At 38.8% G+C, this 21729-nt stretch overlaps 1 protein-coding gene across 3 annotated transcripts; it reads right to left on the bottom strand.

Moving 5' to 3' along the window:
- Positions 1-673: 673 nt before the first annotated feature.
- esrp2 (epithelial splicing regulatory protein 2) lies at positions 674-20858 on the bottom strand. 3 transcript variants are annotated; one of them, XM_055036622.1, is made up of 17 exons: positions 20760-20858; positions 20429-20581; positions 19834-19962; positions 13443-13556; positions 12864-12978; positions 12591-12686; positions 12272-12326; positions 11706-11816; positions 10883-11015; positions 10574-10616; positions 8305-8606; positions 7211-7444; positions 6850-7048; positions 5228-5432; positions 4926-5145; positions 3888-3987; positions 674-2024 (listed from the first exon to the last, which is right to left on the bottom strand). In XM_055036622.1, the coding sequence occupies exons 2-16, from the start codon at positions 20558-20560 to the stop codon at positions 3901-3903; spliced, it is 2175 nt and encodes a 724-aa protein (XP_054892597.1). In that variant the 5' UTR covers positions 20561-20581; positions 20760-20858; the 3' UTR covers positions 674-2024; positions 3888-3900. The 3 variants fall into 3 exon arrangements, 2 of the variants coding, with proteins under 2 accessions (XP_054892597.1, XP_054892599.1); XR_008606411.1 differs by lacking the exon at positions 20760-20858 and having other exon boundaries at positions 3888-4598; positions 20429-20753; XM_055036624.1 differs by lacking the exons at positions 674-2024; positions 20760-20858 and adding an exon at positions 4570-4598 and having other exon boundaries at positions 3944-3987; positions 20429-20753.
- Between the last annotated feature and the right edge of the window lie 871 nt (positions 20859-21729).

Genomic DNA, 21729 nt, shown 5'->3' with positions numbered 1-21729 from the left:
AACCAAATAATGCAAATCTGATTTACAACTTTTAAATTCTTGCCCAACAGAAAAAACTTGCCAGAACAAAAGTTATAGATTTACTGACACTGAAAACTACTTTCTCAGAAAATTGGAAAAGTTTATAACAAATATTTTATCATGGGAAAAACCGCTGACTTGGCAGTTGTCCAGCAGTCGTTTTGACATGTTCTACAAGTAGTCAGAAAATGTCACAGCGAGCCGCTGGTTGCTCAGAACGTTCAATTCCAGTGAATTAATGTAAAGTTGAGTGGAGGGAGAAAATGTAGGTATAACTGCACAAACAACAAATACCAATATGTTAGAAAAGGAAGAAAAAAAAAACAACAAGCTGACAAACAATGAGAGGACATGACTTTTGCATTCCTTGTCCTAAATTTGTTCCTGAGCCAGATTCTTCCAGGTAAGATTGAAAACTTCTTACCTTGATTAAAAAAAAAAGGCAGTTATTTTAAGTGGTTTTTTTTTCTATATTGAATCTAATTGTTGAAATCAAGGTCCCAGAATGCAAGTTGTGCTCAGCACCTGGACAGCCTTATACCTGTAAAGTTTACAACGCTCACTGACGAGCTTTATGAAGTTGCTGAAATCATTTTCCAGCACGACTTTTAATAGTTTAGTTCTCCAATAAGGTAAACCACTGATGCATTGATATTTGTCAATATTTTTATTGTTTACATTTTATACATAGACCTAAATTCATGCATCCTTAGGTCGCAACAAAACAAATATCTCATCTGCCACCAGAGGCTCCTATGCCTCCTGTGGGCCAGTATTGCACTCTGGGTAATGTAGGCTTCGTAAAGAAAAAACAAAAACTAAGACAATTCAGTAGGCCTCTCACAGGAAGGAAGAAAAAAAAAGGGCTCTTGCAGTTTTACACGGCTCTGGTTGTTCACAGGAACTGAATCGTAGTGCAGGCTGGTTGTTTTAGTCTGAAAACAAAAACCAAAGCAGCGGCTGCAACGGGTCAATCAATATACAAGACTGCAGGAAAAAAAAACCAAGTCAATTTACAAATAATAAAGTTTTAGCTTTTGTAGATAAGTATGAATGAAAGTAGAATTAATTTACTGTCAAACTGTTAAAGATGTGCAGCGTAGCGTCTCTGTGAGTGGAGCAAACCAAAGCATCTGTTGTGCTTAGAAAATACTTAAAGGTTTAGACATGCTGGTGGTCACACAAAAAATGCCTTAAAAAAAGTCACAGGTTAATTCATACACTGACACAGATGTGCTACACAGTAGTATAAACTAATATTCCCTGAAGCTTAAAGTCGCTTACTAGCTACATTTAAATCATGACAGTTTTAGGATACTGATTGACTGAGAAGTATAAAGTAGTCCTTATGGCTTAGACATTTTTATTGTCATAACTAAACTGCTGGAGAATATTTAGCCTCCAAACATTTCTTTTTGCAGCTAACAAAAATGTTCATAAACACAAAACTCTAAATGTGTAAGTGGTTAAAGCGTTGCAGTTCAGAAATATAAAGACAAACGTGTATAAATGCATATATGCCTCAAGCATTTCAGGAGACAGGTCTGTACAGTTGCAAGGACGATAAGTTGATCTCCAACTTTGGCTTTGCAGAGTGTCTGCATGCTCTGCCCAGGCTTCACACTATTCCTTCCCCACCAGCAAAGTCACAAAGTCCAGCGTCAGGCTGCTTCGTCTGTGGAAGGCCCGGCTCCAGCAGCAGCTTCAGGAGTGTGAGGACCAGCGGAGAGGTGTGTAGTCAAAGTACAGATCGTACAGAGAGGGAAGACTTCCACAGGTTCTCTGTAAAGAGTTTGGAGGCGTTTCTATTGGAAAGGGGAGGAAAGTGGGAGAGCTGGTGGTCAGTTACAGAAAACCAAGTGGATCGGCTGGCCGTAGAAAGGATGGTCCGAGCGCTCGGCTACGGCGCGCCGGGCGACGTCCTCGTTGGGGAAGGTGATCAAGGCCTCGCCGCTGCACTGACCGCTGAAGTTATACAAGATAAGCACGGCGTCTGGCTGGAGCTGCAGGAGGAGAGAAAGAAAAACAAAAAGACTCAGTGAGTTTCTTCAGTGTCCCGTAAGTGAAAGGAAAACCATCAGAGGGCGCCCACAGTGAGGAATCATGTTTGATGGGCTCATCAAACCAGTCCAGTTACCAAAGCAGAAAGATTAAAGAGCAGAGGACGAAAACAGAGGACATGCTGTTCTCACACACCTGAAACCAACGAGACCGGCAGAGATGACGCACGCAAAAAGCAGCTGTTAGTTCACATGCACTGAAGTCTTTCACCAAGATCAAATTCAAACACAACAAACATACACAAGTCATTTAAGAAAACATTTAAAAAAAAATAATAAAAAGATAAAGCGGTAAAACCCAAGGAGACGGGGAGTAAACGGGAAGCATCAGTCATTCCACATAAATAGTCAACATCCGTGAAAAGGCTCGAGTGAAATATCGTGTTTTTTCACTTCTGGCCACTGATATCTGCTACTTTCACTTAATGAAACACTGAAACTTCAGTCAACTGGATCGCTACAGATACGTGAAGCTAAAAGATGGCAGGACCCCAATTCAATTCAAATAATGCGTCGACTTCAAATCTGCACTTCACGGCTGATAAACCTTTCAAGCATTTAGGAACTTACTAAATCAGGTGGTTGAATCTACATTTCCATGCCAGGAAAATGCAATCGAAGCTTTAGAAAGAATTCAACTGTCACTGCACGCAGCAAACACCTGAACATCTGCGCTATTTTTGTGACACAGCTGTCACTAAGGGGATGTGGGTACAAAAATGACAAAGTGAGAATAAAATAGCTAGAAAATGGAACTGATATTTTTACATTTAGAAACGTGGCACGAATTGAGATTCTGGTTCAAATCAGGACTGAGGCACATTACTGGCTGTTAATGATTTGTTTAAGTGTTGGTCTCGAATAAAGACGTGTCAGTGAAAAGGAGGACGTTAAAATGAAATGACTAATTACTAAATCAAGAACTCTGAGGTTTGATCATTGAAACTAAGTCAGTGCTCATGCAAATCAGACAAAGAGCTCAGGATGGAAATGGAATTTAAAAATGTATTAATGGGCCACAAAGCAAAGCTCCTCGGCATTCAGAAAGCATGCAGAACTGCAAATCACTGAACAAGTTAGATGAGTAAAGGGAATTGCAAAAGTATTCAGAACCTCATTTATTTTTTACATTTTGTCATGTCGGTCACAAACTTCAATGCATTTATTTCTTTTTTTAATATGTAGGGTGGGGTTAGGATTATGCTAAGTCTAGCATCACTCTAACCCTAATTGTGATATCTAAAATTTAATACCCACGTTGCAAAAATATTTTTTCAATAGTATTAAAAGGTTTAGATTATGAACCGACAAACGTTCCTCTTCCTGCTAAAGAAAAACAACCTCTGAGCACGAAGAGCGAACTAAACGTCAGCTCTGAAACGCCGTAGGGCGAGAATAAAAATAAATCCAATGGCTTCAAACAAAAATTGACCCTGATCTGGTCTTAAATTTATATTGCAGCTAAACACTATTCCAGTCTCTTCTTTAAATGTTTTACAAACTTTATGATCTTCTAAGGTAATTGCACTATAAAAAAAAAGATATCAAAGGTAAGACGATTCATAGTTACACTGGTGAATGTTTTATTTCCGTCCCACGTTACAAGCAATCTGCTGCTTTGTTTTCGTTTATTACATTACATGTACATTAAAAAAAAACATTAAAGTTTGTGGCTCAAACTTGATTTCCAGGTGTATGAACACTTTTGCAACGTTCTGCAGATTAAATGATGATTAGTGGTTATGCGCCAGGATTTTCTGAGCTGAGGAGGCGCCCTGTCTCCGTCTGCCTCGCTGCTCCTCTTACCTTGGTGTGAGCCCTAAAGGCAGAGCCATTCTTTGGGCTGAATCAGACTCCGGGCCTGTTCGTTCATCTGAACCAAGCCGCTGTACTCGTCAGGGCCGTACTACAGATACAGTACAACGATGAACACACAGTCAGGGTGGAGTGGCCTCAACATTGGGTTAGACATCACAATGCACATTTTTTTACCCTCACACAAAAGGTACAGATGTGTAGAAAGATGACCAAGAAAACAACAACAACAAAAAAAAACAATTCAAAATAAAACCACACTGAAACAAAAGAGAAATTCACCAAATACTGGTCACATTTAAAAACAGATGACAGTATTGAAAGTTTGAGGATCTCTACAAAGAGACAGTTTTCTTTCTCAGGACCTGTGTGTGAGAAATCATAATGGAGCTAGAAAACACACATATCACCTACAGAATCTAGAAAACAACAAAATTCATTAAACAGTGACCATCAGCTTTCAAAGAAAAAAAATAAAAAACACACACAAAGCGTACCTACATTTCTCCAAATGCAACTAAAAACTGCTTTCTTGTTGGTGTGAATGAACGAAAGAAAGACCAGCAACAGAGCCAAGATATCTGCCCCAATAAAAAAAACAGCAGCACCAGAACCTGCCCCCTACCTCAAACCCACCGCTTTCCTACGTGAACACACCTGTCATGATTCATACCTGCATCAGCGGACTCCACCTAATTCAGCCTGGCAGCAATAAGTATTGCAGCAAAGAGGAGCAGGAGAGCACAAGTGAACACATGGAACTTAATCAAACAGTGCAGTTTGCAAAACTCCAATGCATTTTGTTGCAAAGTGAGTGAAAAGTTCAGGGTTTGGGAAAACAAAAATGAAAATCACTTAAAGTTTTTGTGGTGCAGCAGAACTGGGATGCAAAATAAATCGTCAACCAAATAAACTAATCAGTCATCTTTTTTTTCCCATGTTCTAAAAAATGCAGGATTCTGATTTCAAATAAAAATTGCTGAACATTAATCTTATACAAGGAATTTCTGTTCATGCCTTTGTTCTCACCTGATATCCCTGGAAGAAGCTGAGGATGTCTTTGACTCCGGTGTTGTACGGCAGACCCTGCATCCTGACCAGGGCGCCCGGCTGCGGCAGGACGGAGGAGGCAGCGGCCGCAGCCGGGTGGGCCGGAGTCGCAACGGAGTGGGCCTGAGCCGCCACCGCAGCCGCCATGGCGCCCGGTGGAGCCGCAAAGTAGCTGACGGTGGAGGGAGAAACCGGGGGACTGGAGGGGGAACAGAGGCGTCAGATACAAGGCCTGCTGCTTATTTCATGTGCTTGGTTTACATATGCTTTGGTTTTTTTACCTGGGGTAATAAGCAGTATAGTTCATGTTCATGTTCATATAGAGATGCGGCTGCGGGGGGTAGTAGGCCAGAGCGTGAGCAGGACTGTGGATGGTGGTCTGAGGGCCCCTGGGGGCCGCCAGCAGGGGGGGCTGGTACAGGGCCGCTTCAGAGAGGATGGCAGGCGGAGTGGGGAAGGCAGCATAAGCTGTAGGAGGCGACAGACCTACAGGGGGACGGACATGGACAGGACAGTTTAGAGACAACCCCACAGAGCAGCATACTGGATTACAACAGTACAGTCTGTGGAAACGCTGCTTCACTGAGTCAGAAGAATCTCTCCTTGAACAGGGAGAGAAAAGCTTTGGTTATGTTTTCCAAAAAAACTCTTGAAATTAGAGTAACTACTTGCATTTAAAAGACTTTCTGAGAAACTGAATTTTCATTACTGGCAAACCTTATTCTTCAAATTTCCCATCAATAATTCACAATGCTCTGAACAGGATTTAACGTGACCTTATTAGCATTTAAAAGTCAAAGTATTTCTGTTCTTTCTTGTTAATTTGTCTTTACTAGAGCAGGATGCTTGTAAGCACGCAGACAATCCTCTACATCGAGTTAGATGGAACCACACCCACGTTTCACCACTTCACTGATTGTTTGAAATTACAAAAATACAACTCTGCTGTTGCCCTTCATCTTACTGCACTTTTTGTCCAAACTTAAAAATCCCTTACATTTGAAAAGATCTTTGAAACACGAGGACAGCACCAAGATTAACAACTAGGACAACAAGCTTAGAGTTTAATTTTTTGCTGTTACTGCTTCAAAAACAGATATTTCTTCACAGTCTCTTAGTGCAGCTAGACATTTCTAATGATGTTAATGATTTTAAAAAAGGAAGTTCAACAAGTTGCAGAAGGTTTCAAAAATCTTTGACGCTGTCAAAGCGATTCTAGGTATGCCAAGACAAAATCTACTTTAAAAGAAAAATTACATACATTCCAATTGTAAATAATATATAAAGATAGAAGAGCTAAATCTCTTATGTGCCTTTAAATGGTGGCTTATTGTCAAGAAACATGCAAAAGAAAATTTGTCCTTTTGGTTCCCAATCTAATCTCTAAGGGCAAAAGCAGATAGGAGTCACAAGCGAGCAAAGTACAGTTACCCGCTTTCTGCTTCATCAAAATCACATTATTGTTTAAGCAGTAAACAAGTTTCTACCAGCAGGCTATAGTGATGTGATGCACTCGTTGTATTTGTCTGCAAAACACCATTAAAACAGTTTAACTCCAGGAACGCGACTCATAACACATAAGTGTGAGGTCATATCAACGCCAGTCAGTAACATCTGATATTTTCACAATTGGAGACAATTTGAGTCTTGAAAGATCCTTTCCGAAAAGGTAAACGTGCAAACGTTTCATTTAAAACCTTAACTTGTGATGTTTTTAAGCAGACGTTCATTTTGTTTGAATCTAATACAACTTGGCGCACATTTTCTATTGTTATTTTCTAACTCAATGAATTCTTCTCAGTTCATTTCCCTATTAATTGCACATAATTCATAAAGTACTACAATTTGCAAAGGAGAGAAAAAGTTGTTTGATTGTAAAACATAAAGTTGTGGAGGAACTCACAGGGAAGTTTGCAGGGTGGAGGAGAGAGGCCGCTGCGGTTCAGGGTTCCTCCCATCAGAACAATGCTCATCTCCTCTGTGGAGCACTGGAAGACCTCAACATACCGGTCCTTCATTGTCTTTTTGTGGCACTTTTGGGCCACCAAGAATGCCTTGTCAGGTGACTTCATTTGGATGAAGGCATCGCCAGAGGGTCGGCCCTGTAAAGCAGAAGATCACCAAAACCATCAGAACAACGCAGCAGGCCGAGAGAAAAATAAATAAATTATGGTGAACCTGATTTTTTTTTTTTTTTTAAAAAGCACTTGACTTTGTGATACCACAGCTCTAAAAGTTTTTTATGCGCATCACAAAACTCTGACCTGCTGGTTAAGGACCATGTGGACTCCATGAGTCTTGATGTCGATCGTATGGTCGCCCATGAACTCCAGGATGTCCTCGATGCCGGCGGTGTACGGCAGCCCGCGGAGCCGCACGCAGTCGCGCGTGCTGCTAGCCGTCGGCAGGAAGGGAGGCGTGGAGAGGACTGGAAGTGGTACAATGGGCGATGGAGGCAGAGCGGAGATCAGAGGTGTGGACATGTAACGATTCAGAACCTGAAAAACAAGATCATTTAAAAATAAGCCTTCAGTGAGAAGAATATAAAGTCTTAATTAACTACAGATTTAAGCCAGGCAAACACTCCAATTAATCAGATTAAAAATGCAGCACTTTTTTTTTTTTTACTCAAGAAATTGGCATGTTTTGTGATGTTTTGTCACTTCTCCCTGTTTCCATGCCATCAACTGAGGAAGCAACTGCTGAACACTGGTTTCACATAAACTCCTCCCAGCTGAAGCCACGGACAACAAGCATGTTTGAATATAAAAACAGAAGAAAAGCTGAAAGTTTCACTTCATGGTACTCGCTGTAACACGCTATTATTAGAAACCAATTTAACCAAAAACAATTCTTCCTTTTGAAGGGCAGCCTACTCTACTATGTGGCCACCAACAGCAGCCAGATTGAACCTCACACAAATTTATAGTCTCTTCAAAGAACCTCAAGAATATCCTTGATGGATTCCTGGAATAGTTTTTCTCCTGGGATGTTAGCCCAAATCCTGGACTAACATCCCAGGATTTTTTTTGTCTATCATTTCTGGAGTGTATTTACACAGTGGGCTCTAAAACAAGTCTGTTTACATGTGCCGAGTGACAGATCTTCCTTCTGTGTTGATCTTGGAACAGATTTCCTCCCTCCGTAACAGCAGAATGTGGATGAAATCCCTGCCATCCCACCACAGTGCTCCACGTTTAGTTCAGGATCAATCGAGGCAACATTCCAAGCGTGTTTATGATGAGGGCATAACATTATAGCATGGCATAAAGCTCCAAAAAGTTGATTCTTATAAAACATTGCCAATTTGAGAGTGTACATTTCACAGACAACAAAAAAAAGAAAAAAGAAAAGCTACCTGTTGAACCTCGGCTGCAGTGCTCCGAAACAACTCGATATACCGCTTCCCCAGAATCTGTTTGTGCTTCTTCAGAGCGTTCTGAGCGTATTCCTCACAGGAGAAAAGCACAAAGGCATCACCAGTAGGCCGTCCGTCGGGGTATTTGACGAAGAGGAGCCCCTCTGAGCCGTCCGTGACGGGACTCTCAGGACCGAGGAAGGACAACACTTCCTGGGTCGTCGCCGTGAACGGTAACCCGCGCATTCGTATGATCACCTGGTTCTCTTTAGATAGGAACTGAGCCACCTCATTGGACGTCCCTAAAGCAACACAGGATACATCAATTATAATGCAGATACTTATTAAAAAATTTATTTTTATGTTAATGTTGCCAATTTGCTTTGACAGGCACATCACTTTCAGTGACCTATTAGAATTTAACTTATCTTTTACAGCTAAATTTACATGTTTGGTTCTTTTGAAAATGAACTCCAATATCAATGTAATGTCTAGGAATACCAACATGTTTGTCATAACTATAAACTAATAAAATAATTTTTTTAATTAATGAAAACAATACCAATGTGTTAGTTGTGTTTGTATGCCAATGTTTCTCTAGTGTTTATTCTAGTCTATGTTTAGTTTGACATTTGTATTATTTTTAGGTTTTTCGACCTCTACAAGTACATACAGACATTTCATTTGACTTTATTATGTACTTTGAAAGCACTATGTTATGATGGTTATAATTATTGTAGATCTTTACTGACTACAAAGCATATTTTTTCTTTAACCAAAAACAACAGAAAAGATTCCCCATGCTTCACAATAAGGGGAAATCTGAAATTCCACTGAGTCTGACAAACAAATGAACAGAAGTAAGTCTCTGGCTGCATGGACCTTTTCAGCACACACTGGTACCATAATGAAACGATTGTAAATCAGTTCCAATTCGCTCAAATACACCAATTTTCACTTCACAATTTACAAAAAGTTCATTTCATTCCCGTTTTCTTAAACACGATGTTTAGTTACATACTTTTGATGGCGTTGTGAACTCTGTAGCTAAATTAAATGTCACCATCTAGTGCAACAGCAAACCAGTGGTTAAGATGTAAAGTGGTGTTTAGTTACAAGGAAAAAAACTGGCAGCTGTCCATAAAAGCGTGCAGCAAGCAGAACCACTTCAGAGCTGCTTCATTCACTGACCCTCATCAAAAAGTCATTTACAGTTGGATGGCAATTTATATTCTTTAGGTCATGTTCCTCTTTATTCAGCACAAAAAAAATTATTTTAGGCAAAAAAACAGAAATAAACTGACCACTCAACTAAAAGAAAACAAAATTTTGTAACAAAATTGTAAACTTTTGACAAATAAGAATTTTGTATAAAAAGAAGATAAAGCCATGTTGTAAGTCACACTCCAAGCTGGAGTATTGTTAAACAAGATCTACACAAGAATTAAACTTTAAATTATCACATTGCAGCACGATGATGCAAATGGTCTTTTAGTTTATACACACTTGCACACTTTGATATGACAAACTCATAATTCAACTTAAAGGTATTTCAGAAATCCTCTAACCAATAACATAAATTATTTACTTTTCAAGTTATGAAAAATGGTAGGAAATATTAAGGACCACATAATGTTCCTTCATGCGTTCACTTAGCCTGAAAAAAGGTATCCACGTTGCCCGATTTATTTGCTTAAAGTCTTTTGATCTGTATTGATCCTTACTCATTAGTGTAAAGTCCAGTTCCTGACTCGCAGCCACTGTAAGCTATCTGTTGAGTGTGTCTGTTATCTATAATTGATGGCCGCTGTTCAATGGTCAAGAGGCCCCAGGTTCTGCTTTTGTCTTTTCACACCCTGTTTGTAACAGAGAGTCTGTTCTTTCACAGTACAGCCGCCCTCTTTGCCTCTTGGGAATCAAACTAGAGGCTGAATAGGTGAGCCGCTCAGAGCCCAGAATGACATTTCTCTGCAACTGGCCTCAGAGGGCTTGGCGATAGCGGGTACGGGGCTGCACCGCTCACAAAGTGCCTTTTATTAGAGGGAGAGCAGCTGCCAGAGAATCACTGGATTGAAGCAAAAAAACAGGTAATCGGAGAAAGAACTAAGGAGCTGCAACTTTACACGCACGTGTGCTTGGGGATGAGGACAGGAAAGTATGAGAAACCACAAAATAAACTCTTACATAAACAAAACATGTTTGACCAAATTTTTATGCAAATATGTGCAATGAGATGAAAGGAATTAAAAAAAAAAATCTGAAATCTGACCTCCAGCAATCTTGAGAAATTCTTCTCCTGTCGCTTTGTAGACCTGAACAAATTAAAATAAAGAAGGAAAAAAAGAAAATATTCATAAACTGTAAATGCTAAGTCACATGACTCTGATAAATAACAGCAAAATAACTGCGGGGAAACGAGAAGTTATTCAGGGTTTTCACTGAATCTGTGTATTTTTGATTCACAGATTCAAACCGAGACTTCCCACACTGAAGATACGGGATCAATGCTCAGTTGAATAGATATTCAATACGTAACTGGTAACTAAAACCTAAAGAAGCATAAGTTAGCAGGACTAACTTCAATATATCTGCTGCCCATGTGATGTTTGTGTCGCTCCAGAGCCAGGTCTCTGTGCTCTGCGTTGATGAACCGAACCAAGGCTTCCCCGTTCCTCCGGCCCTGAGCGTTCAGACAGAGGGCCACGCCGCCCCTAAAACACACAAAACAGATATCTCAATAAACATAACTACACAACAAATATCAAAAGCATTACAAGCTTTCATTTAACATCTTTGTCATCAATGACAAGTGGTGATTTTGTAACTTCCACATTTCACCACATATTAACCAATAACTATTACATCAAAAAACATGTTTTTAATCCAACATTGATTGATTTATTCATTTACAGTGCGAAAGCTACTAACACTACTAAGCTGATAACACTTTTCTGTAAAATCTAACAGACTCTATTTAGATGTAATTTACCATCTGACCTGAATTTTTTCTATTTTTTCCTGAAGCTGCCATGCGCACATCTCTGATCACATCACGGAAACTATAAGGTAACTGATCAAAGTGCCTTTGGCATTTTTACAGCCATTTTTCTGCATTTCTACTTCAAAGGGTGCATATAGACATTCAGTACAGCTGCCACAAAACACATGATGTGTATGTCGATAGTGGATTTCTATTTTGCAATGAAAAATTGGTATGTTTTTATTATAATAAAAAAAAAAAACACCACTGGATCATTAAATATATTTTGTGAAAGCTCTGATAAAAATAAATCCATCAGCTCCTCTTTGTCACCATTTCAGTTTTAGTCACATGAATTTAAATAATTTATTCATTGTAACAGAGATTTAAGAAAAAAAACAAACAGTGACGTTGAACATACTTGGCAATATTGAGTCCCTTAAAGAAACGAGCAATATCCTGGTCTGAGGACTGCCATGGAAGGCCCCTTGCTCTGATCACCGTCTCGCTGTCCACCGGCTCGGTCTTACTGCTGCAGGAAAAAAAGACATTTGAGAAACTTGAGTAACACAACTAAGAGCTGATATTCTTGGTGCTTTTGCACATGTCTGATATTTCTCCCAGTCTTGCTCAGTTTGAACTAATTGCCCACAGAAACAGGGCTCTCCCCCAGTAAGTGCCGAACACAGTGACGCTCTTTTGGTTAAATGTCAGAGGGCTGAAGTGATAGCTCTTGGCTGCCTGAGAAGAGCAGGATCTACTGCTTAGCTACTGAATATCCAGCTAAGCACTTGATGGCAAAGTTGGACTACTCTAATGACACACTTGTGTTTTCCTTGTTGCTGTAATTAATGCTCTCAGACCAAGGTTTCAGATGTGAACACGATTGGAGAGTTTAGAGGCGGGGGGTTGCTGGTTTTTTAGCAACAGTACCCTTGAAAAATGTGAAATTTATGCATGATTGAGAAATGAAAAAGGTTTACTTACCATGTGCCAGATTCAAACTTGGAATTCACAGTTTCAGCACAGTAGAATTTGTGATCTAGGGGGAAAATAACTATATCTTAATACACCAAACAAGCTGAAAATAATGTACTATTTGGCTGCGAATAAGAGATAAAGTCTTGATAGGACACATTGGGTTATAGTTTGAATTATCTCCATATAGTAACACATCTTTAGTTCATTCAGTCAGGAGCTGGCTTATTCCTTCCTTTTTCAGAGAATGCTACACCCAGCTATTTCAAGGATCTAATATTACTGCATTGTAGACTTATTCTGTGTACCAACACTGGTAGTTACTTACTGTATGGCTCATCCAGGATGCAGAGCGTCAGCTGCACCATGCTGTTCACCTCCCTCACACCTATCATCTGCTCTGACACCGCAGGGAGACCAACATCTGTGCCTGCTGTTAAGGCTGTCAACTTTCAGCTGGTTTTAAAATCATCTTCTTTAGCTCAAGATGTTACACTTTTATCTTTAAGTTAAAAGTAAACATTTCAAACAGTGTAATATTGTTGCCCTGTATGCTGTTTTTTTTTTAAATCCCCAAAATGGAAATGAGAACAAAGGATACAATCCAACATGGAGGAGAGTGAGAGCTTCTGCAAAGAGCTGGCATTCGGGCAGCATTTGAGAAACTCTTTCCGCAGGTCCACAAATGAAAAGAAACACTCCGGTAGTACAAGATTCTGGACAGAAAATAAAATGTTAAAGAAGAATAAAGAAATCAATCTTGACGACATCATCAATACAAGGGTTACAACAAGAATATGTTCCAACCTTCATGTATTATGAGAAAGTCAGGAGCCCCAAATAGATTTATATATAGAAAAACTCCTATAGTGTGAGCACATTCCCAGCTCCTAAACTATTCTTTATGCTTTTAAGTTGTTTCTAACACATCCTTATACAACTGGTTGAGTTAAATTAGTGATATTTTATGACATAGCAAGATATATATGACAACCAAAAACACGTAATAAGTACTTGAAGCAGAACCATAAACCATTTTCTAAATATATGACTTTATATGATTGAAGCCCCTTAACGTTCACCCCCAGAAAATACAATGGAGGTTAAGGGATTACAAAAATGTCCTTTTACATAAACACACACAAAAATAAGACCTAGGCAGATTTTTTTCAAACTTTACCTTTTTGGAGGCTTCTGGGTGGAGGGCCTGTCGAATTATTAGAGGACCGTTCACCAAGAGTGTGTACGAACTTCTGCTGAGGCATTTTACTTCTGATGACACAGACTGCTGAATCTACATAGGAAAACATGGAAAGGACAAACAAGTGTGGGTTACTTTTTTATTTATCACACGGGAAACCATTAATTGACGTGCTTAGCTGAAACACCAAAATATATTAAATAAATAAAAAAGAGGTGTCCCATTTTCTTAACACAGATATGCAGTAAATGTTTTAGATTGATAAAATCTGGTAAGAGTTTAAACCAATCTGGGAAATTGGAATTTAAAATGTGAATGTGTTTACGTGCTTGTTATTTATTTATTTATTTTTTATCTCTGTCTCGCGTCAGGGAAGAGGCACGTCTAACAGGTTTCAGTGTTTGCAGCAAGAGGGGAAGGAGGAAACAGAGGGAAGGAATGATCACACCACTAATCATTAGGATCACAGATTCTCTTTACACAACCTTCAGCCGTTGTCATGAGGGGAAAAAAAAAAAAAAAGCAAGTCTAACCGGCTCTGATGGCGACAGCAACCAGGCCTGAATACCAGCAGACAATCATGTTTATTTATAACACAGAGCTGCATCAGTCTGTTGTCAAGTCTGTAAGAGAGAAGTCAAATCTTCAACTGCCAATAGTTTTTACTTGATGTAGTTCTTAGGTTCATCAAAAAATTGTGGCTCAAATCTCTTTGTTTTACCAACATGTGCTTGTAATAATTTTAGAGACCTGAGACTTCAGAGTCTACATCACTGATTCATAGACAGAGGACAGAATATCAGAAACAAAGGCCATGGTATAGTCTTCTAAAATCTTTCTGGAGTTTCATGCTTGATGACTTAACAAGCTGAAGATCAGCTACTGCATATTTTTTGGGCGATTTGCATCTAACACATTCCCGTGTGAAGAAGCATTTAGACCATCTGGATATGGAACCACCTTCGGCTCAGCGTCTGACTGGTTCACACAGCCTCTGGCGATCTATGGCAGGTTTTTAGGCAGTGGGAGAGTATTACAGGTCCATGTTGGGGCATGCTTCAAAACATGTCTGATTATTTGACAGCTCAAGTACCGACTAACAAGACCAAAATACGCTGTAGGGTTAAAACAGCTGGAGAGAAACTCTCAAAAAGCAGAAAAGGTCAGACTGCTTGTCTACTTACAGAGACCCCTTTAAACATTTGGCATGGTTGCAGATTTTTAAGGTATGCCAAGGTTTAGAAAAACAAAAGTTATACTTTCAAAAGCCTTAAAGTTTCCCCTTAAAGTGCCAGGCTGCAGTTTTCTACAGGTGGATGGATCATAAAGTAGTGCAATGCTCCCCATCCCCCCACACACTGCAGGTCTGCTAGTTAAGAGGGTCCCCTCAATGCTCCCTTGCTTAAAACAATAACAAATTCAATTGTTTGGAAATATTTCAAGTCAAGAAACATTCTGTGTGGAGACTAAAAGATTGACAAATGTCACTCTTAATGAAGTAACGGCATCTTTAAATCTATATCTGGAAAGCCACAAGCAGAATTTCTGCTATATATAGTTTTTAAACTTATCTCAATGTTTAAAAAGCACAACAGAATAAATATATGATAATGACCAATATATATTTGTAAAGAATTTAGCTTTTTAATACTACTATTAAATTAAGCAAGTGATCAGGTCAAATGTTTGCATTAACTTTTGCATACAATCTAAATAAATTTATAGATGAAACCTTTAGAGTTGATATAATGGAGGTCATAATTAAAATATGCAAATGTTAGTAAGATGACATAGATAATGATGTTACAACAAAGACAGTACTGGAACCAGTGTCCAGAATTAGATAAATATCAAAGATGATGAAATACCAAAGCATCAGGATCAATGGGAAATAGACTTGCTGTGAACGTTTTATTGGTGTCCCAATAAAATAGAAGATAAGCAGTTCAAACAGAAAGACTAACTGCATACTATTTGCAAAGCATAGACAACAAAAAATGTCTCTGCAATGAACCCAGCTTTTTTAATTTCCTTGATCTATGTTTACATAAAATGTTAAGCAGATGATGTCACAAAAGGTAATTTGTCCTAATTTATAAGGTCAAACATTCATCCTAATTTCTGAGGCTTTTATTGTCCAAACGGTAAACACAAAGAAAAAAAACACCAAACAAATCATGAGACCGAAGTTTCTTAGATTGACTAAGCTGCACATTTTAAGTTTGGCAAAGCTGAACTATTTTTTATTTACAGTGATAACAAGAGTGAGCTTCTCTCATACCTGAGCATACAGCCCCGCCTCAGACCATTCCTAAAGCTGGATTACTGAGAGAAAAGCAAATGTTAAAGAAAAGGTGGAGACACACCCTCTACTTTTCTCTTCAACTTTAACAAAGAACACAAAGTAAATATGCTCAACATCATACAAATCCCTCACTGATAACCAGTGCAAACCAAACCAATAAACTGACCACATGACTCATTTCACAGTCTCGATACTTTCACTGCACGTTATTGATTGTACATTGAATATGAAAAAGTCTTGTTTCAGTCAAAAATCCAACACTCCCTTCTACAAATATGCACCAACAATTAAACAGGATAGCGCAATCCCTCTCTCAAGGGCGATTCAAAAGATGAGGGGGAGGAAGTGGCCTTTGCACATGGTTCTGTGTAGAGTTTACTCTCCGCTGAGGCTGGACTGCTTGTATGCAGAGGTGAGGTAAGATGGAGGTGGCTGGAAAAAAAAAACTCCGATAAGAGAGCAGGGAGTGTCCTGACAAGCCATGTGGGCAACTGTTTAAACACACACTTGCACCAGAGAAGCTACTGACACAAAGACTGCTGGAGTCTGGGTCAAAATCATAGGAGAAATGTGTTACCTATAATCATCTTCAATATTTAAAATATCAGCTATTTAAAAATAGCTGATAAATATGAAAAATCCAGTCAGTCAATATGCATGTTGTCCATGTCTGAAATCTTGAATTCAATTTGCACACTACATGTAAAAGTTAGTGTTGTTTTGGTGCCAGAAATCTTTACAGCACAGAATCACTTCCAGCTACCAGCTATATTCCCTGCCATAATACCAGCAAAAGAAAGAAAGAAAAAAAAAAAAATCATACTTTGTCATTTGTGACTAAGATCCGAAACAGTTGAATCTGAAGTGAGCTCTGAAACTCAATGTTTCACAACAATGTCTGTAAAATCTAAGATAATGTGCAATCTGCACGCTGCAACATGTTGACGACTGACTGAAAACCCAGCCTGTCAAGTCAGCAACGGTTCAGCTCAGTTTTTTTTTGTTCATAGCAACTAAACTAACTTGGCTTTTCTTTACTGAGAGAAGACAGCAGCATCTGAAATCTTTCAGTCGGAAATAAAGTTAACTGAATCAAAAGATGTCACAATGACATTTTAGATAAATATATGATCCTTGTTGAATCATCAGCCATGTGATCAGCAATAAGGCCTGAATCAAACAGAGAATTATAAGATTCTCCTTTTTTATGCATAAAAGCATATGTCCCTGCCATTTATCCATTCAACATCCAATGTTAAAACATTTTGTCAATATATATGCTGGTTTAAGTGATCAGAGACTGAAAATGTGAGGAGTTTAAGATGCATTTCATAAACAGATGCTTGATCTGAGCTAATCAACTGGAAATGTTCAATCTTTGCTTTTCTATTTAAAATTGATAAAAGCCATTAATCAAGCTACTATTCACACAATATTGAAATACAAGAGTAATTAGCAAAAACCCAAGTGATCAATCACAACAGCTTTCTCTACATTAATAAATCGTTCACCTAGCAGACGCCCTTGGGCCTGTGCTACACACCTCATTATAAAAAGCCCACTAAGAGTGAGGAAATAGCTTTTTATGTCAATGAACATGTAGGCAAGTAAAATCATATTCAAAACATCTGTTCCAGACCTCTATGCAACAAAAGGTGTTCAGAACTTTTAAATACCAGGAAAAACTGTAATTTTATTCTCTTCCTTAAATAAACAAAGTAATCTCAGAATGACCCACAGAGAAGGAAAGTAGCCAGTCACACAGAGGTATGAAAAGGACAAACTGAGTGCTTGGGTTAATATTTGAAGGTTCAGCACACAGTCTCACCTAAATGAGATAAAGCCTTACTCAGTCTGTAATCATGACATAATTTCACCAACTTTGATTAAAAAAAAAAAAAAACCTTTGTCTTTTATAAATTGCGTCAGCAGTAAAACCGAAGAAAAATGGATTGACCAAAACTAATTTGGTAAAGCATTTAGTATTAACATGATCTACTAAAAGAGTGACTCTAATTAGTCCAAACAAGCAATCCTAACGTTTAGCAACATTTCCAATTATGTAAAGACATGCCCCTAATAGAGATGACCACAAAAGCAAAAATATTTCTCTCAAGAATGATTCGTGACATGCTGCAGGAATAGATTTGCACACATCACACACTGTGGTAATAAGTTTGCAACGCTAAAGAGGAATCAGGACTAGGGTGCTGACACACCCGGTTATGAGGCAGAGTTGCTGAAGCAGCAAGTTGTTTTAAAACTGGGCTCCATTATGAAATGTCCCACAACATTGGGTCATTTCAATTTTCCCTTAAAACAGGTCAGTTTATACCTACAATATTTTATCAAACATTAAAGCATTTTGATTGGAACTTTTTCCAGTCTAACCATGGTGCAGTTACAGAAACAGCATCCTGAACTAGGTAAGTCAACACAGCAAACAAACATGTAGTAGCAATGTGCCCGTCATGTCCTGCAGCCTGAAACTGAGGAGCAGTCACAGGTAAACACGCTGCCTTCCAGATGTCTGCTGTATGCATTAGACCAAGGCAAGACCAGACCTGTGACTCCAACTTATCTTCTCACACCCCAGGCTCTGCCCATCCCTCCTGAACTTCAAGCTGTCAGCGTAGTTTAACTGTCATGGCCAATGACATCTCATGCAGATGGAGGACCATTTTTCTGAGAGTCAATGCACGAAATCTGACACTCCTTACATTAGCTTACAGCTTAATACCCAAGTCAGGCTTGTTCTGTCACATCTTGCTCTGGGCAAAATATGTCAGAGGAACATTTCGGGTTTATTAACTGGCAGACTTTCTCATGCTCTCATAGACTGTTTGAAAAATTGCGGTTTTCCTTTTGAATGGTGTTGGGCGGGTTACTGGTATGAAGGGTTTAAATCATTATGACTTAAAAGCGCCAACATTTTCTCAAAATGCAAGAAAAACAGCTGGAGTGTGACCTGGGCAATTGTATTTAGTAAAATCTGTTGAGTCTCGTCATATGATTTTGCTTTAAATTAGTTTGTAATGACTGTAATATGATGAGGTACTAAAAATTATAATTACCAAAGAATATAACAGAGAGTATGTTACTATTGCTGAGCTCTCGCCGCCATTTGGGTTCTAATCACTTTATCGACAGTGATTATACAACTGGCTTCATTGTCCCCTCAAAATCATTTTATTAATACCTTTTTAGTTGGATTATCAGGAATTTCAGTTGACAAAATAGATAAGCCCAACCCTGACAAAGTGGAAATAAACCCAGAATATCTTTCTTTCCCATTCCTGTAAGCAATGTATCTGAGGGAAGGTATGGTGAATTTTACTGATTTCCTGACATGATTTATATATCAGAGATCATTATCTGGCAAATTTCAAATGAGTAAATCGGGCCAAAGTGGAAGCACTATCATAACAGGGCATAAAGTATAGCCTTCAAATATAGCATATAATTACATTATACTAAAACAATGGAACATTATTATTATTATTATCCATAATTTGTGAAAATTATAGACAAGCTGTGTTTGATTTGTTTCTTATACACTTGTAAGCAAATGCCATGTTTTCAACAATGTCAACAAAACTGTTGGGATTCGAACTGCAGTTTCACCCTTTAGATGGAACTTGATCCTGATCCAACCCATTTAAAAGCCTCATCTTGACATGACAATAAGCTGAGGTTCCTGTCAACAATTTCTGACATAAATGAAATCCATTCTTTGAGTTCTCTCTTCAAAGTTCCTGTGTTCCCGCCCAATTTCCATCTCTCCCCTCGACCAGAGCCAATATACAGCTTTGTAGTGGAGCTGACAAGTAGCTGTCAAGTTCCAAGAAAATGTACTGTGATTTTAAGTACTTGACCACTCCCAATAGGAGGAATGGGTGGTGCTGTGTTTTTGAGAACATACATTTCCAAACTGGTACATTTGCTCAACCCATAGCCCTGTTGGAAGTATAATATGGGCCAGCTGACTGACAAAACACAGCAAGGTATGGCAGGGAGGAACAAAGTCTTAATCACAATCATTTTAATGTGACCTGTTCGACTCACCTGTTCCAGAACTTTGTCCAGAGGCTCAGCATCAACGACGTCCTCCAACGTCAACCCAGTCTCTTCTTTACACTGATCTGTCAGCTCCAAAGTGTCTGGCTTGACAAAACATTTATGAAGCTTCCCAACCTGTGAAAGGAGTTTAGGGGTTTCATGGAGCAGAGCAGAGCATGGACGGAGACATAAAATAGCAGCAAAAAGCCAAATAATGGCAAAAGCCCATCACATCATACAGAAAGTGAACTTTAAAAAAAGGGTCAAACAATTGACAATGTGGTTGCAGAAGCAGTTAATTGTCAATTAAGTCAAAGACATGCTAAACCAAAAATGTGTGTTTTCTCCATTACGTGAAATTCCACCTTTGACAAGTAGGAAACAAAATTTGATCACCTGTTAAAAGGTGAGCTTGTAGCGTTAGCATAATGAGAGCCCCAGAGAGCACTGCAGGCGGTAACAGAAGGCACACCGTGTTGATTTAAAAATGACAAACTGTTCAACTACAAGGTGGACACTGCGCCACACAAACACTCTGAGCTACACACACAAGAAACCATACAACTGACGAACGAGGTGGAGGGGTCAGAAAGGTCCGTACCTTTTTCTCATGTAGATCCACAATTTGCCACACCAAGAGAATTATTTCCCTCTCATCCGAACCCAGTTTACCCCCATTTGCACCAGCTGTTGCCCCAAAGAACACCACCAGAGTATCACTGTGCGAAGCCATCAGGGACCACAAGGGTAAAAACTACAATTAGAGCAAAGATTAAAATAAAAAAAAATAACACGAGGGTTCACCTTTTCCAAGTGATAAGGAGAGCGAACAAAAGGGCTGGAAAGTCAATTGAGATAAACGCAGAAAGAAAGAAGAGTGGGGAGATAACTTTCAGAGGAGCCACGGAAGAGTTTGCGGTCAGAGACTCTACCTGTTGCTGTACTTGAGCGTGTACTATCCAGAGATACTGGTTTAACTGGAAAAGAAGGGTGGAAATCCGTGTTTCCTTCACACGAACTCCATAACAAGCCCTGAAGGTTTTTTTTTTTTCCTCCACTCCTATTTTTTTCTTTCGAGTTACCTGTGTGGCTCTGCCTCTCAACGAAGAAACAGGCCTCGCCTATTGGGTGGATAACAAAGGTGAGGGCGGGACATCATGATAAATACTGGAATATCATTGGATGGCTACTTCCTGTTAAGGAAGTAAGTATAGCACAAAGGCTCATCCATGAACCCTTCCGATGTTCAACACTGATAGAGAAGGCAAAGTGCAGGTAAATGAGGAACATACTCTAAGCTCCTCCATAAGGCCGCTTTTGAATATTGTTAAAGTTAATACGTGTGTTGAGAATTTGCATTAAACAAAAATATTCAAAATACTACCCTGAATGAAACTTAATTTGAAAAAATAAAGTATTTAAGTATAAAGACACAAAAAAGTGTTGTATTGAGAGTGACAAACAGGTATTTTGACTGCCTAACTATTTCTGTCTTTATTATTATTAGTATGGCTTACAGTAAATAAAAACCCAAACATGTTTTTCAAAGATTCTAAACAAAACATAAGTGCAATATAGAAATTAATTTTAATGCATAAATATTACTTTATTCAAAATTACAGTAACTCAAGATGTGTTTTGGGTTCTTTTATATGAATGCAATAAGCCTGCATTATTGATGGCTCAAATTGAATTGTATTGAATTGATTTCATTGCAATGGGACAGTTTATACTAATTAAGGTACAATATTGTAATCAATACACCAGATTTAGCAAAGAGCTAATTTCCACCTGTAGGCTCATTGCCTTAAATAGAGGCCTTTCGCTCATTCTAATTGTTGATTGTCTAATTGCTTGTTCTAATTGAGAGTCTTGTATCTCTCATCCTTCTTAAGATGAGCT

Source organism: Poeciliopsis prolifica, unplaced genomic scaffold (assembly GCF_027474105.1).
Source record: "Poeciliopsis prolifica strain line A6 unplaced genomic scaffold, Auburn_PproV2 SCAFFOLD011, whole genome shotgun sequence".
Lineage (NCBI taxonomy): Eukaryota > Metazoa > Chordata > Actinopteri > Cyprinodontiformes > Poeciliidae > Poeciliopsis > Poeciliopsis prolifica.
Note: the sequence above shows the minus strand (reverse complement) of the source record. Positions and strands in the feature narration are given on the sequence as shown.